Source organism: Wyeomyia smithii, chromosome 3, assembly GCF_029784165.1.
Source record: "Wyeomyia smithii strain HCP4-BCI-WySm-NY-G18 chromosome 3, ASM2978416v1, whole genome shotgun sequence".
Classification (NCBI taxonomy): Eukaryota; Metazoa; Arthropoda; class Insecta; order Diptera; family Culicidae; genus Wyeomyia; species Wyeomyia smithii.
The window spans coordinates 69,373,818-69,390,439 of record NC_073696.1 but is presented as its reverse complement, the minus strand read 5'-3'; the positions used below and the strand labels follow the sequence as shown (position 1 = coordinate 69,390,439).

The 16,622-nt window shown below is 39.1% G+C and overlaps 1 protein-coding gene across 4 annotated transcripts in view; it reads right to left on the bottom strand.

Moving 5' to 3' along the window:
- LOC129729385 (SH2 domain-containing protein 3C) overlaps positions 1-16,622 on the bottom strand; it is an 88,396-nt gene that overhangs the window by 66,816 nt on the left and 4,958 nt on the right. For 2 of the 4 annotated variants that reach the window (XM_055687916.1, XM_055687918.1), the window contains exons 1-3: positions 10,445-10,817; positions 9,837-9,977; positions 8,771-8,867 (exon numbers count right to left, since the gene is read on the bottom strand). In XM_055687916.1, coding sequence (XP_055543891.1) covers positions 8,771-8,867; positions 9,837-9,977; positions 10,445-10,625 — 419 coding nt within the window. In that variant the 5' untranslated portion in view covers positions 10,626-10,817. Of the gene's footprint in view, positions 1-8,770; positions 8,868-9,836; positions 9,978-10,444; positions 10,819-16,622 lie in introns of those variants that run through there. The other 2 variants (XM_055687919.1, XM_055687917.1) reach the window with 2 other exon arrangements.

Below are 16,622 nucleotides of genomic sequence, written 5' to 3'. Positions count from 1 at the left end.
AACTTTCTTCTACAAAGTTGTTACATATGATAAAACGCTTATTGAAAAATTGTTGAAAATTAGGGTGACCAACATTTTCGATGCAATCAAGTATCTAACTTTTTTATCTTTGAAGATAGAAGAAAAAATTGTTCTACAATGTTATAGCTCCATTAATTTTAAGTAACTTTGTAAAAAAAGTTTTTCTCTACCTTGAAAACAACCTCTAACTTCTTTATTTCAAGTTTCATCTCAAAACTGTCTTTGAACGACTTTAAGAGCTTTTTAAGAGAAACAATTTGCAATGCTGACATCGTAAATATCTCAACTTTACTCAATTTTTCATCAAAAAATATGCGTTATTAATTTTTTTTTTTATTCTCGCTTATTTTCCGTCGGTCTAGTTCCGCCACTGTTGTGGCCAATCACCGACGCCCAGGGAGGCGACTCCACACCCAGGACCCTAACTCACGACCCGTTTATTAACGGACCGGCGCCAACGGCTTTACTTCCTCATGCGATGGAAGGCGTGATCCCAGAGCCTCAGAAAATCTCCCGATGTCGGCTAGGATTGAATCTAGACCAGTTGGGTTGGTTGTGAGTGGATCACGCTACCTCACAACCATCGACACCTATGTCGGCGGTGGGATTCGAACCCAGGCGTCGAGCGTGGTTTGCGGAGACGTTACCAACCACACTAGGCCCCCGCTATGCGTTATTCATTTGTATGTCATTCTTTTTGGGGCAAACATAAACAATATCTCTTGGTCTCATTTTAAAGGGCATACTTGGCTCTATAAGTGGAGGAACTTTTAGAAATATGTTGTTTTCAAAATTTTAGTAAATTTAAGTTAAAAACAAGATTAAAATTTCAATTATTTTATACATTATGCATATAAGAGCACCCAGATTTATTTTTTGTAATTTTTTTTTTATAACTAGACGTAATTATCTTTAATTTGACCCAAAAAGATCGAAAATCGATAAACTGGTTCAAAAGTTATGAATTTTTTTTAAATAAAATACATCGAATATTGCCGTTTTTTATGGTCACTCCCCTTAACAACCTCCCCTTAACAACCCAACGAAACAATACGGGTTTGATTATTTACAACATAGATGCATCCCTGCGATTTTGAGCACAAAGCACTTTGCGTGACCAACTTCGAAATAGGGTGACCATAAAAAACGACTGTGTTCGATGTATTTAATTTTAAAATATATGTATTTAATACATCTAGCAACACTTCCGGTCAAAAATTATATTTTCTCTGCATTCCTTTTGCTATTTTATTTTTAAATCACCTATCAGTATTTTTCGGACGTTGTACGTCTACAAATTGCAAGAAAAAGAAAGGGGGGTTTTTAACTGTTTTTTAGGTAATTCGCATGGAATTACCCATATATTGACAGGAATAAAATCCTGATATTTCATAACTGCGCAAACATGCGCAACTTTTTTTTCTGGACGTGTTTCAGGAAACTTATACCTTCCTAAAAATAAAATTGTTTGTGCGTAGAAACGTCCAGAACATTGAAAAAAATAATTTTGAAGCTTAATGCGGAAGGCAAATTTTCAAAAATGTTCAATGCAAAATATATAGTCAAAAAAGCACCAAACCATCCATCTGAATTGTTCAAAACTTATTACATACCATTCATTTGACTACCTATATCTGTAACAGGCGAAATATAATTACTGATATTTAAAAATGTCTCCGGAAAAATCAATAAATTACGTCTCGAAAATCTATTTCGCTTTTAGTTTGTATTTTGACAACTTTGGTGGAGCAAAAACAAAACAAATTATAGTAAAACAGTTGTCACGGGATACCCCCACCATCCAACTGTGGGGGTTCAATAATAATTTTAATTTTTGCAATTTATTCTAACTTTTGACCTCAAATACCCCTATGTGCAATGGTTCAAAAACAAAATTTAGGGGGAAATTTGGGTTTAGACTTCATTGCAATATTTTAGAAAAAAACTTTCTTCTACAAAGTTATTACATATGATAAGTGGCCATCCACATACCACGTGGACAGATTTTTTACGATTTTGACCCCCCCTCCCCCTCCGTGGACAACTGCCCATATAAATTCTAAAAAAAATGTATGGATCGTGGACATTTCACAATCGTCGACTTCGTGAAGATCTCAATTCTACTCAAAGTTATTGGTGTTTTACATAAAAAAAATGCGTATTTCATTCTTTTTGGGGCAAACATAAAAAATATCTCTTGGTATCAATTTGAAGAGCACATTTGAATCTAGCTAGGGAGAAATTTTTAAAAATATGTTATTTTTTATATTTGAGTGAATTCAATTTAAAAAAATGACGAAAATTTCAATAATTTAATATAGTATGCATATAACGGCACACAGATTTATTTTTGTGGCATTTCTTTTCAAAATAAGAAATGATCACATTTAATTTGATTCAAAAAGATTGAAAATTGATCAATTGGTTCAAAAGTTATGAATTTTTAAAAATAAAATACATCGAATAAAGTCGTTCTTTTAGTCATCCTTTTTCGAAGCTAGTCGCCCCAACGGGTTTGATTATTCACAACGAAGATCCATCCCTGCAATTTTGAGCACAATTGAAACACTTTGCCCAATCAATTCCGAAATAGGGTTACCATATAAAACAACTTTATTCGATGTATTTTATTTGAAAAATGTATTACTTTTGAACCAGTATCGATTTTTCATTTTTTTGGATCGAATTACAGGTAATTATTTCTAGTTTCGAGGAATAATACACCCAACGCAAACGGGGAATATTTTATTACTTTTGGGCAATTTTTTATTACTTTTTGTGTCTTATGACTGCGCATTATACACAAAAAGTAACAAACAAAAAGTAATAAAAATTTTGACGGCCACACGCTTGTATGTGTTTCTGCAGGAGAGATTATGTGCTGTAAATAGCTTGCAAGAAAGCGAATGTTTTTATTTTTCTCTAACGCAGTTCACAGATCGTGATGTCATTTTAAGGCGCATTTCAAGTCTTTGAAATCATCAACGTTTGCATACTCTATGACGGGGAAAATGTTGCTTGGCAGCTCTTGTCATATTTTTTCGCTACTCCGTATGCATACAACAAGCGAACTAATACACGCCCACCGGATGAATTGGAGATTGAAAAAACTTGTACCATGTGCAACTTATGCGACGGTGTGTGATTTTTTTTGACTTGAGGTGGAAAGGGAGCATTTTTCGACAGAAAAAACGTTGCATGTGGTTGAAACGACCATTATTAGATAGTCGTACTCTCATAACACGTGCTAAATATATGACAGTATGTGTTGTTACTTGACTGGGGAAGAATTTTGTTGCTTTTTAAGTAATGGATTTGTTACCTAAAAGGTAATTTTGCGCTATTGCTTCAAAAGTAATAAGGAAAAGTTTTGCGTGTACCACAAAAATAAACCCGAGTAGTTTTACATGCATAGTAAATGAAATTATTGAAATTTTTGTCATGTTTTTTTTCCATGAGTTTACTCAAATATAAAAAATAACATATTTTCAAGAATTTCTCTAAACATAAAGTCGAATATGCCCTTCAAATTCAGACCAAGAGATATTTTTTAGGTTTGCCCCAAAAAGAATGACAAACAAATGAAAAACACATATTTTTTCTGAAAAACACCAATATTTTTGAGTAGAATTGTGATATTCACGATATCACTTACCTTACCAGTCAGCTCCAGGCCGAAGTGTCCCTTGTTGTTCGAAGAAGTCGTCTCCATTCAACTCGGTCCATGGCTGCAGCTCGCCAGCCATGTCGTCTGCGGAGGCCCCGCAGGTCGCCTTCCACTTGATCGAGCCACCTTGCTCGCTGCGCGACCCGTCGCCTTGTTCCAGTCGGGTTGTTATCAAGAACCATTTTCACCGGGTTGTCGTCCGACATCCTAACGACATGCCCAGCCCACCGTATTCTCGCGATTTTTGCCGTTTGAACGATGAGTGGTTCTCCCAGCAGCTGATGCAACTCGTGGTTCATCCGCCTCCGCCATGAGCCGTGAGGACTACCGGTCTGATCAGTGTTTTGTAGATGGTTAACTTCGTGCGGCGGCAGATTTTATTCGAGCGGAGCGTCCTCCGGAGTCCAAAGTAGGCACGATTTCCTACCATAGGGCGTCGACGAATTTCTCTGCTGGTGTCGTTGTCAGCAGTCACCAGTGAGCCCAGGTACACGAACTCGTCTACCACCTCGATTTCATCACCACTAATATGAATTCGTGGCGGGAGGTTGACACTGTCTTCTCTGAAACCTCTTCCTCTCATGTACTTGGTCTTCGATGCGTTTATGGCCAGTCCAATTCGTCCGGCTTCAGCCTTTAGTCTGATGTACGTCTCCGTCACCTTTTCAAGGGTTCGTGCTACAATATCAATGTCATCGGCGAAGCCAAAGAGCTGAACAGACCTTCTAAAAATCGTGCCACTCGTGTCGATACCAGCCCTACGTATCACACCTTCCAAAGCGATGTTGAATAGCAAGCACGATAATCCATCACCTTGCCGTAACCCTCTCCGAGATTCGAAGGTATTCGAGAGTGTCCCCGAAACTCGAACTACGCACATCACCCGATCCATCGTCGACTTGACCAACCGTGTCAGTTTATCCGGAAAGCCGTAATCGTGCATAATCTGCCATAGCTGGTCTCGAACGATTGTGTCGTATGCCGATTTAAAGTCGATGAACAAGTGATGTGTGGGCACGTTATACTCACGGCACTTCTGTAGGACCTGCCGTACCGCGAATATTTGGTCCGCGGTGGCGCGGGCACCCATAAATCCCGCTTGGTATTGCCCCACGAATTCCCTTGCTTTGTGGATGTCTTTGCGGGGGAAGAAGGTACTTCTGACTACCATACCGCGGGAGGCTGCAAAGTTCACACATCGTTGGCCGTTATCATTTGATGCGGCGTGCAGGCTATTCGGCCCTATCACATTGCCTCCCGTCCTATCTGAGCGTTCATATCACCGATGACGATCTTATCGTCCCGTTGCGGACAGCTATCATACACCTGCTCCAGCTGCGCATAGAACGCTTCTTTCTCATCGTCGGCTCTTCCTTCGTGTGGGCAGTGCACGTTGATGATGCTGTGGTTGAAGATCCGGCCCTTAATTCTCAACTTACACATCCTCGCACTGATCGGCTGCCACCCGATCACGCGTTGGCGCATCCTACCCAGCACTATAAAGCCCGTCCCAAGCTCGTTGGTAGTGCCACAGCTCTGATAAAAGGTAGCCTCTCGATGTCCGCTTTTCCATACCTTCTGTCCCGACCAGCAAAGTTCCTGCAGTGCTACGATTTCGAAGTTGCGTGGATTTTGTTCATCATATATGATCCTGTCGCAGCCGTGAAAGCCTAACGATCTGCAGTTCCATGTATCGAGTTTCCAATCGTAGTCCTTATTTCGTCGCCTAGGTCTGTGCCGATTGTTCCGATCCGTATTAACTTCTTCGATATTTGCAACATTTGGTGTTTATCGGGGCGGCTTGTTGGGCCTTCCCCCACCCCCTGTCTCGCCGGAGGGCCATCGTGTTAGCTCTGATTAGAGTCCCACGCTGACACCAGGACGTTGATCAGCCGCTCCTAACATGGAGTCCAGACGCTGTTTTGAGCCGCACCATCTTGGTGAACAGACCCTCGGGTTGGCGAAGCATTTCCTCTACCGCATAAGATATGGTTACCGCGCCAACGATCGCGTCGCACCTCCTCACTTAGCTATTTTCGGATGACAACATTGCCCAGGCAACGCCAACCAGTTGTGTCCATGTTTTAACTGGTAGTCTATTGTATCATATGACTCGTGGAGGCGTGAGATAGGAACTTGTGAGGACCGGAGCTAAGTTTGACGCTCCTTCCAAGTTGTCGACTCACCATTTGAAGCCCAATTCACGATATCAGCATTGCATATTGTTTCTCTTAAGAAGCCCTCGAAGTCGTTCAAAGACAGTTTTAAGGTGAAAATTTAAATAAAATGCTAGAGCGAAAAATGTGTTTTTTCAATATAAATCGGTTATTTTCAAAAATAGAAAAAAACTTTCTTGTACAAAGTTACTCAAAATTACGGGGTTATAAAATTAAAGAACAATTTTTTCTCCTATCTACAAAGATAAAATAGTTAGATACTTTATTTCGTCGTAAATTTTGGTCACCCTATTTTTTGATAATTTTTCTAAAAGCGAAATATTGATATAGAGCTCTAGACCCAAATTTCCCCCCAAATTTGGTATCTAGACCATTGTGCATTGATTTTCCTGAATCTCAATGGCGTAGTCAGAAAAGGAACGAGGTATAATAAACTTTATTGTTTGTGAATTATTTGAAACTTCGTCATGAAAATTTATGTATAAGACGTACTCGAGTGCCGCGCACGTTTCAGAAATATCAGTGTAGCTTCATTTCATTAGCGTTGGGGGGGGGGGGGGGGAAGGGTTGCGAAACTGCAAATCTTCAATTCCGATCACCATGTAGATTGGTCTACGAGGGATTTTGATCTGTGAAGACCTATCACATAAGCGTGGGCAAGGAGAAAGAAATGGATTTGTATTTTGTGAACTTGAAACGTCGTGTAAGATGTGGACAGCCGTGCAAATTTATATGGGTACAAAAGTTTTCGAGCATAAAGCCGGGTTTTGCGACATTGCACATGTGGTCTAAGCTCGAAAAATCGTGATCGTTTTAAATTTGACTGTGAAATATTTATTTTATGTACTCAGTGTCTTCAGCAAGTTTATTCCATATAACAAGGCCTTTCTTCTGGTGTTTTCAGTTTTTTTATCAATCCCCCTAGTAGTTAGATATATAAACTATTTTTTCTACTTTCCAAAAACCAGATTGCTTTCTTCAGCAAAGTTGTAGAAAATCTATACGTAAAAGAACTGTTGAACATTGTAATATGGACTTAAAAGATAGCTATTCTCAGTAAAAACTTGAAATATCTTTACAACAAATGAAATGCGAGGTTTAGCAGAATAAACAATATCTTAGAACATCTTGAATTTTTTCGACGATTAGAGAAAAAGTTATGGACAAAAAATTAATTTTGAGTAGTGTTCATCCTAAAGCTCTATTTCGTCATATCAGACGTACAGATAGAAGATTACAGTGTTCATCAGTTCTTTTTCTTATAAATTTTCTTACAACTTTGCTGAAGAAAGCAATCTGGTTTTTGAAAAGTAGAAAAAATAGCTTTATATCTAACTACTAGGGGGATTGATCAAAAAAACGAAAACACCAAAAGAAAGGCCTTGTTATATGAGTACATAAAATCAATATTTCACAGTCAAATCTAAAACAATCACGATTTTTCGAGTTTAATGTGCATTGGTGTGATATCTGAGACATTGCTTCATTTCGAGGACGTAGTAAGGAGACGTCATTTCTTAATAATTTTAAAGCCGTTTAGCCGTTTATCATTCATTTCGGTACGTGGATAAACTATAGTCAGGGCAGGATTTAGGTACTTGGGCCCTGGGCAGATATTTTCGTGGGGCCCTCGTGTCATATAAAAATTAAGAGGGCTAAGAAAATTTTGAATTTTGAAATGACTTAACGCTTCGCAGGAAGGTGCCGAGCAAAAAAAAGCTCCACTCTGTGTGCCCCTTGTGTCGGGCGGAAGGCCCGGGGCTTTTGCCTCCTCTTAAATCCGGGCCTGAGACTATAGCAGCAGATTGTACGCATAAGCGTGAGTAGGGAAGGGGGGATGTTTTTAAGGAGTGTGCATTAGTGCTTTTTTTAGGTTTTGTAAGCTTGGATAACCTCTCCCCCTCATACTTTGTAGCATTTCGTCATAAAGTAGCAAACCCCTTCTAGATGATAATAACGTAGCTTTATAACAACCCTTCTTAATAACAACTACCACCCCCCTCCCCATTTACAATTTGATATCTTCTGCAGGTATGATCTTGATGCAGTGAGGTTAAAATTCTCTGAAATTCGTTATATCTTTGTAAAAAGATAAGAGGAAAGAATGAGGGTGTAAGATTGAACACCACCTATTTATATTGTACTATGCAGAGAATAAAGAATATTCATATTGTTGTCAGATTGTTTTGATTAACATTATCTAAACACATTTTTGTTAAAGTTGTAGGGTGCATTTCGTACAAATGAATATTAAAACAAATGAATGAACTTATGGTATTTTGTTCACGATAAGATTGCTCAGAGAATTTTCATACTATCAATTCTATTACCCAACTTTACTTCGGGAGTAGGAGTAGGACTGCATTGAGTAGAACTGTATTCAGATCCAATAAATAGTCAATGGTTCTGTTAATTGAATGGAAACCGTTTTTATTCGTAAAACTACAACCATTCTCAAATTACTTTGAATTCAATTATCCTATAAGCAAATCTTCAATTTGTTCACGTTCACGTTTGCACGTGTTGCTTGATTGTAGATGCTTCAGCTATTCACAGCCAAATGCTTCAACGTTTCATGGCTAAAATAATCAGAACGTTCTGTCAAATTTCAAAAATTTTGCCTATTGCAATTTTCTCAAAAGTATCCGTTAGAGTTTTGATAGCAATTGGAATTTTGTAGAAACATGACTTTGGTAACATGGTAATGTGAATATTTGTTTGAAATTATTTACATTTAAGCTAGCAACAAATAAAATTGGAGTTTTAAAATCTAGGAAGCCTCAATATAACAAATCCTATGCAATGTTGCATCGTACCAAGCAACTCCGTTTCATGCTTTAAGCTTTTACTGGTAAAAAGTTAACTCTCACAGCACGCTTTCAAGCTTTAATTCTACTGTACTTACGTTGTATCCTCGTTATCCCGGCTTTTAGCCGCTCTCGTTTCCACCGCCACACTGTGACGCATCGTTTTCCGCAACGATTCCACATGTTTAAGGCTTCCTGTCAGGGAAGAAGAGTAAATTATTAAATAAATTATTAGATTCGTTTTATTTAAAACTCTATCCTCAGAAATGCCACCACACCTCGGCTGGGGACACAACAGAAAGCTTTTAGAAAGCATTGCTGTCGCTCACGGAAACTGGTGCGCATCCCTGTGCAGCACTTTTCAAACTGCTGGCCACCAATGAACTGATCGGACGGAGTATATTTTACCGCAAATGACGTATTTCTACTATACGTGCGAATTATGGCATTAGAATGAAAACATCTCGCTTAACACATTTTAATTAGAGATTGAAATTAAGCAGTTATTTTGCTTCGATTCTCAACCTATTACAAACGGACACATGTTAAACAGACCAAAAAAAGTTTAAAAGAGTATTGCGATAGCTAACTATCTTGGCGGAAAAATTCAGAAAATATGATTCAGATATTTTATTAAACAATTGAAATGGAAATTCCATATTCACTCTTAAAGAGCGGAAAAATATGAAGTGTTTCCCCCAACGGCGAAAAGTTGTGATGGCATTCCCATTTCTACCGGCAAAAGCAGGACCTGAAAGCGTGATAGGCTACAGAATCATTTCAGTTATCTCTCCGGAAGATCTTTTGGGTTGTATTACTTTCGTTGCGACACCGCAAAGGATCTTGCCGGCTGTACCTGGACGTGTGTTATCTCAGCACATGCCTCACTTTCCACACGTTCACAGTCGTCATGCGAAGCAATTAAATTAGCGAACAAGACAGCGGAATTTGGTCTTCGCTTATCGTAAGGCATCATCAACAGTGACCGCACTTTACGATGGGAGAACTCTACCAACGTGGAGCAGTTCTCGCAAAAAATTGCTTGCAATAGTTAAGATTTGATGAGAGTGATAACACTCATCATCAAAAGTGAAATACAATGTTCAAATCAAGGAAAAAAGTTGCAGTTTACATTTGATCCAAATGCATGCGTAAATTTCTCACCTGTGGCAGATTTTTCCCGCAAAGCGACTAAACTGCTGATGATTCGAGCCCGATGTGCGTTGTTTCGAATGCCGAGCTTTTTGATTTCTGCCTCGCTGTGGTACAGGAAATCTTCGACGCCGTTGAATTGTTGAAATTTATCTGAAAATGACGCAAGTGATTTTATTTCTAGCCGCGAAGTCGTTAATTGTGTCGTGATTCAAATTAAATTATATGCCGTGATGCATTTTAAACTGGACATTCAGATCGCAAGCGATAATTGAATTCAACTATATTAAGATTAAACTAAGGAGATTCAGCGTGTTGGCGGAGTTTTATGATGGGAAACAAAAAAATGGGTTATTACGGCACTTGGAATTAGTTCCCGGAGCAGTTTTTGTATTGTATCTCCTTCAAATAAACTTTGTTGCTTCATGATTTATATATTACAATTTTTTTTACTGATTGAAAATGCTATGTAGTTTTTATTACAATTAGAACAGTTAAAATAACATAGTTGATCATAGTTTCAAAATAAATTTAGCAGAGATCAATGACCGAAAAATTCGAACGAAACGATAATGTATGCAAAACAAAAAATCAACGAATACAACTAGCAGTAAACTTACCAAGATACTCGGACAGGTCCAGCCTCGTCAGCCACTCTTGGACGGCCATATGGGGACAGGAAGTAATAACCATCGGGGCATTCTTCCTTCTCCTGTTCAGTGATCCAAATTTATGACTCCAGGATATACCTTCGGGAGGAGAAAGCAAATCTTGTGAACGAAACGCTGACGATCGAGACATGCTGTGGGCGCGCGCGCTGTTTGATCACTATCATGTCCTGTAGGGTTATACTTTTCACACTTAATGAACTGAGCTCAACTTTTGCGTATCGGATACGGTAAATTGTTGTTGAATTGGCTACCACAAAACTGCACAGCACAGCATCCGAGCTTGCGTGTGATCCGTAATTCTCTCCGATCCGCTTTCGACTGAAAGATCGGACAACTTCTTAAGCTTGAAGTGGTCAGTACAAGCAGGCAAACTAATAGCAACAAAAAGCCGAGCAAATGCAGAGCTAATAAGCCCCTCCTGCTCCGTTGTGTTGTGCTGCGTTGCGGCACAAAGTGCAAACCCAAAGACGTACAACGCAAAGTGACCAACGGGAAATGGGTTGCTACTTGTTGTAAGTAGCGAGAAGAGCTGATCAAGTTGGACTAAAAAGCTGATGCAGAGGTGAACTTCGCGTAACTCTTCTCCCTTGTTCTGATTTTCATCGCGGTGTTCAACTGGCAGGCACGGCTTATAAGCTGCGATGTTTGGTTATCGCTTTAATAACGTAGATAGCAGATAAGCAGTTTCCGTTACGGTTGTTGTTTTTGTGCTGCGACGTTTTCGTCATGGGTTTTGTAGAGCCGATAAAACTTTAGCCTTTAGGGTGGATTCGAAACATCAACACTCTCTGGAAGGCAAGTAACACTTTAACGTACTCACCGGCTCTGTGACTGACCGTGGGCAGATAATTAGTACACCCAGTGATGGAAGCATGCGTTATTTAAATGCACATCGATAAGCTCGAATCAGTTGTGGGAGATAACGATGATAATACTCCGGGAATATGAGCGGTACATGATGAAATCTGTCTGGTAGACGAGAAACGGCACTGAAAATATGCTGACATTTGCCATTGATAATCATATCCGAATGCGACAGATATATAGGAGCAAGTTTTGAATAACATCAATAACTCAAATGTTTACTGAGAATTTAATTTTCGACTCACAGCTTGTCAATATAGATTTCTGTATACGAAATCAGGCACAAATTGCTGAAGATAGTCGCCAAATAATTACCAATTTAAACACCGAGTTTGGTTCCAATTTCTGCCGGTAGTTAGAAAGTTATACTGTTGGATTAACTGATTAATCCATTCCGAGATAATAGCAGGCGAGATCGCAATAAGAATGACTTGTGCATTGGAGACCCTCCTTTCTAACGTCTCAATTCCTGAAGCATGCAGCGGTACTCATAGGGAGGCAGGTTCGTAGCGTTGTGCCTGGGAAGGTGTGGAGGAGCCGTGTACATGTCGTTAATCAAGAGTGAGAAAAAAAGTGGGCTCAGGTTGCTACCTTGCGGGACCCCAGAAAAAGTAGTGAATGGCTCTGAATGTGGCGAAGTGGGTATGATCGTAATCATCTCACAAGTTTGGTAGAGAGCCCCAGTTTATCCAGCTTTAGGAGAAGGATGTCATGATTTACACGATCGACGCGGCTTTAAACTGGGTACCGCTGCCTTAAAGTCTTTGAACCCGCATTCAATCATTGAGCGAGCACCTTACGAAGAGAACTGGGAAAGATTGGTTGTGACGGATTGGGGTAAAATCCATGTAAGTCACAAAATTTGTAATTTTCACGATTCAAATAGCACTGTTTGAATACTATCTCGAAAACTTTAGAACAAGCACATAAAGACGACATTCCTCGATATTTGGCTATGTCATATTTGCCCACTTTTTTATAAATCGGCGTGACCATTGATTTTTTCCATCGTGCAGGAAACAATCCTTGTTACTAGGAGAGATTAAACAGCTTAACAAGAGGCGCCACCAGTCCGTTCGGGCAATTTTTCAATATTGATGGCGGGATCCCGTCTGGTATTGGACCAGTGGAGTATTCAGCTTTCGTAGTGCGCTTAAAACGAGCTCTTCTTTGACTCTGAAACTCCACAATCAAAGCTTTCCTGCGGAGTATCTGGCACAGCAACGGCTGCTTCTAAGTGCTCAGTAAATAGCTCGCACTTGGACGAAGCTGTGTTAGCAGTCACCGAAGCTGTGTTAGCAATCACTGAAAAACATCGAAACTGGTAATTCCGTCTTTCTTACAATTGGACCGGACAAAAGACCAGAACTTTCTTTGATGTCGGCGTAAAGTTCTTTGAGTGTGCTCAATGTAACAAGAATACAGAAATCGATTGTACAGTTTGTACCTGTTACTAGCAAGTCTAAACTGGTTCTTTGCTAGAAACGTGCGATATTTTTTTATAATTTCGCTGAGTAGCTCGTCTCTGATGCTTCAACTCAATGAGATGTCTGTTAGCTCTAGCAAGTTTCATCAGTGATCGTTGAAGTGGGACATAAGCTTCAATTACTCTTCATATCTCCGCGTCAAACATATCGAAAATATCTGTCAGAGTATGTGCCGTGTCAAATAAACTATTTAAACCCGCCGAAAATAGAATCCATGACGTTCTAATGCTATACTCCCAGATGGTATCGAGGTACGATGCTGGCCTAACAAGCCAGTCGTCGTAGGTTCGAGTCTCGTCTCGGGAGAGACTGTCAGTGTCAGTAGGATCGTAACGCTAGCCCCGCAATTGTCCTGTACACTAAATAGTCGGCTGCGAAGTCTGTGTATAAATAAACAGAAGGTCAAGTTCCGAATCGGAATGTGGCACCAAGGCTTTGCTTTGCTTTTGACGTTCTAATGCTATTTCAAAGGCAATAGGCACTTCCTCGATCACCGTCTCGTCCAGAGCAGGATGATCCTGGTCAATATTTACCATAGCTTCTTCGGTCTATATCACAAAGCAGTTTTAAAATGCCGGCTTGTTCGCAAGTACTAGGTCAAGAGTTCTAGAACGAGAATTCTCGACTATATTGGTCTGCATCAAACCCAGAGCACTCCCAGCTGCGGTCATACGTGATCTGCTAGTATCATGGGTCCACTCCCTTCCGATAGTACCCAGTGCAGTTGTCAATGTTTGTAATTCCCAAATAAAAGAACAATGTTTATGGATTCAAGTGTGATAGGACGGGACCAATGGAATTAGAATATTTTTTAATAGCTTTAAAATTATTTCGCCGATTAGGTGACAAATACAGAGTGGCTCGAGCGTGTTGCTTATCGGGGATGGATCGATGCAGCAGCAGTGTTTGAAGGAAACGGCTATTAAGACTTCACCACCACTACCACGTGATTTTCGACTGTTCACTCTACTACGATCCGTTCGAAGAACGGTTAATAAGCTCCCAAGAAGCTGGGGAGGTAGAATGCTTTCGTCCATGTTTCCGTTAGAATGATATCGTCGTACTCGAAGTCTAACAAGCAAGGAAAAAGTGTCCTTTTTTCGCCACCCAGTGGATCTTGGTTAATTTAAACTTACTGTAGCTACGGTTGATGATTAGGTATAATCAAAACTATAACAATTAGCATTGTTTTCTGTGCTTGAATGCACTCACGAAAATATTTTATTATCACAAATGTTTTCTAAAATTCTGATCGAGATAACATTGTCATGTGAAGAACAATCTTTTCTGCTAAACCATAGCGGGAAGCAAAAGAACTTAGTGCTGAAGTTGGCATAAATCGTTTAGTTTATATTAACTTTAGTTCTTTCAATTCAAAGTTCTTTCAATTATATTGTTATAGTTTAGTTTTCATGTATACATAATCCAAAATTCATGAAACTACTGTAATTTTATACCTCAATAAAATTGGCGAAATTAGGATCCAATATTGTACGCTAGCTCCTAAATTCGCCCCAAATGAACTGTTATACAGTATTTTGTTTTCACAAGTGAACTCAATTTTTAACTTCGTGGTGACATTGAAAACACATATAAAAATGGAGTTCTGTCTGCCTGTCTGTCTGATCCATACAGACTTGTAAAACTACTGAGCCGATCGACATTAAAATTTGTATGTAATGGTTTCTGGGACCGAAAAAGGTTCTTATGATTGTTTGAAACCTCTCCCTACTCTGGATGCGAGGGCCCCCATTTTTTGCATAACTCAAGAATTAATCGAGCAAACGAAGCCAAACGGTAATGTATTAAGAAACATGAAATATTTCTATGGTAATTTGATACTCCTCCTTCTGGAAAGGGGGGCTCCATACAAATGAAAAACAAATTCCTGCATGGCTCCAAAATTAATCAAGCAAATGAAACCGAATTTGGCATGTGGCAAACAATATTTTCGTGGTGGTTTGACACCCCTGGCGCTTCTGGAAGAGAGGACTACCATATATATGAAACACAAATTTCTGCACAACTCGAGAACTAATCGAGCAAATGGAACCAAATTTGGCATGTAATGGTTTATGGGGATGCAAAATGTTTTAATGATGGTTTAACACCCCTCCCTACCTTGGAAGAAGGGAGATGACTGGAAACAGCAAATACCACAAAATATGGGTATTTCCGTAATCATGATGATGCACAGAAGCCAGAAATCGATCACAGACACAATTTTGAATCCCAAAATGGCGACTTTCGGCTTCTGGAAAACAGGTAAAAGCGACCAAATACTACAAAATATGGCTATTTCCGTAATTTTGACATTACGGGACATTTTTATTAATAATGAAGAATCATTGATTGTATGAGTCCATGGTAATTACGGACAGGCTGAGCTTTTTGCCGCAGTTCTCAAATTACGTGGTAAGCCGTTAGGAACAGATAAAGCTGCCATACATTATGAAGTGACTAGATCGATAATGTTGACTAGCGAATTGCATAACATCATTGGTTGGATTTTATTAATCATATGTTAATTTGTTTCATTTCACAGCTGTTTTATAACATTACTAGCTGAATGTACCCGGCCTTGCTCGTGTAAAAATTTCTGCTTTTTCTAAAATTTTCTATATTTTCATATATTTTTTCCAACCCATCATTGCAAATAATATTTCGATTTTAGTTATAAACTTGCTTATATACCACCTTTTTCTTTGTTTCACAATCGATGCGCAGGCATTCCAGTTGGGTCGAGTGAATTCAAAAATTCGTTGGAAAATTGATTGTCTCATCAGCTTCTTCGACGGTATCGATTACCTTACAATAAACTCAAATTACACTGAAAATACTGAAATTTACTTTTTTCGTGTTAACAATATCAATATCATTCTAATAGTTGAACATCAGTCTTTATTAATTAATTGACAATTTGGAGATATGGAGACTATCTCTACATTTTCCTCAAGTTTTGATTAACTTCCAATACAGAAAAACAACCCTCACTATACCAAACGTTCGGACACAAATTTTCGGGTTTGGGGAGTCAGCTCTGACCTATGAACCTAATATCAGGGATAATTGAATATTTTTCTTCTTAAATTTGAAAATAGCGTTGGATGCCGATGTGATTTTCTTAAAATAGTTCTCTTTCTAGAAATATTGACATTATTTAACCATTTTACTTAGTTTTACACAGCTTGACAGAAAGCAGAATTCGCGGAATTGATTTCACAACAACGTTTCAATAGTAAGTCCAAGCTTTCTTCTGTATTCTAGTAACCTTTCCATAAAATGTAATCCGCCATGCACGATTTAAAAATTTGCGCCGGACATGAATATTTGGATTCTGGACGTCATCGAAAATATACATATTGCAGAGCATATATTCGTTTTTCACAAAATTCTGAAGCCGGAAGTCGCCATGTTGAATTTGAAAATGTCGTTGGACTTTTATTTCTGCTTCCTAAAGGTCATCCTGGTTCCGGAAATACCAATGTTTGGAGGTTTGTAAAAGTTTATGACAGTTGTATACAGCTTCCCAGAAACCAAAAGTCACCATCTTTGTTTTAGAAAAACATCGGACATCATATTCCGGCCCTTAGGCATCAACTTCTGGCCTTGATTGACCGAGGGCACGAAAGTCGTTTCGTACCTTTTCAAAAAGTTCCAATAGGGCACTAAGAGACCTGATTTTCTTATAAATTAAAACCCCTTCCCTTTTTGATAGCTGCCCCCTTCTCTTTTCGACATCATGTTCCGGTCTCTGGAAATCAATTTCCGGTCTC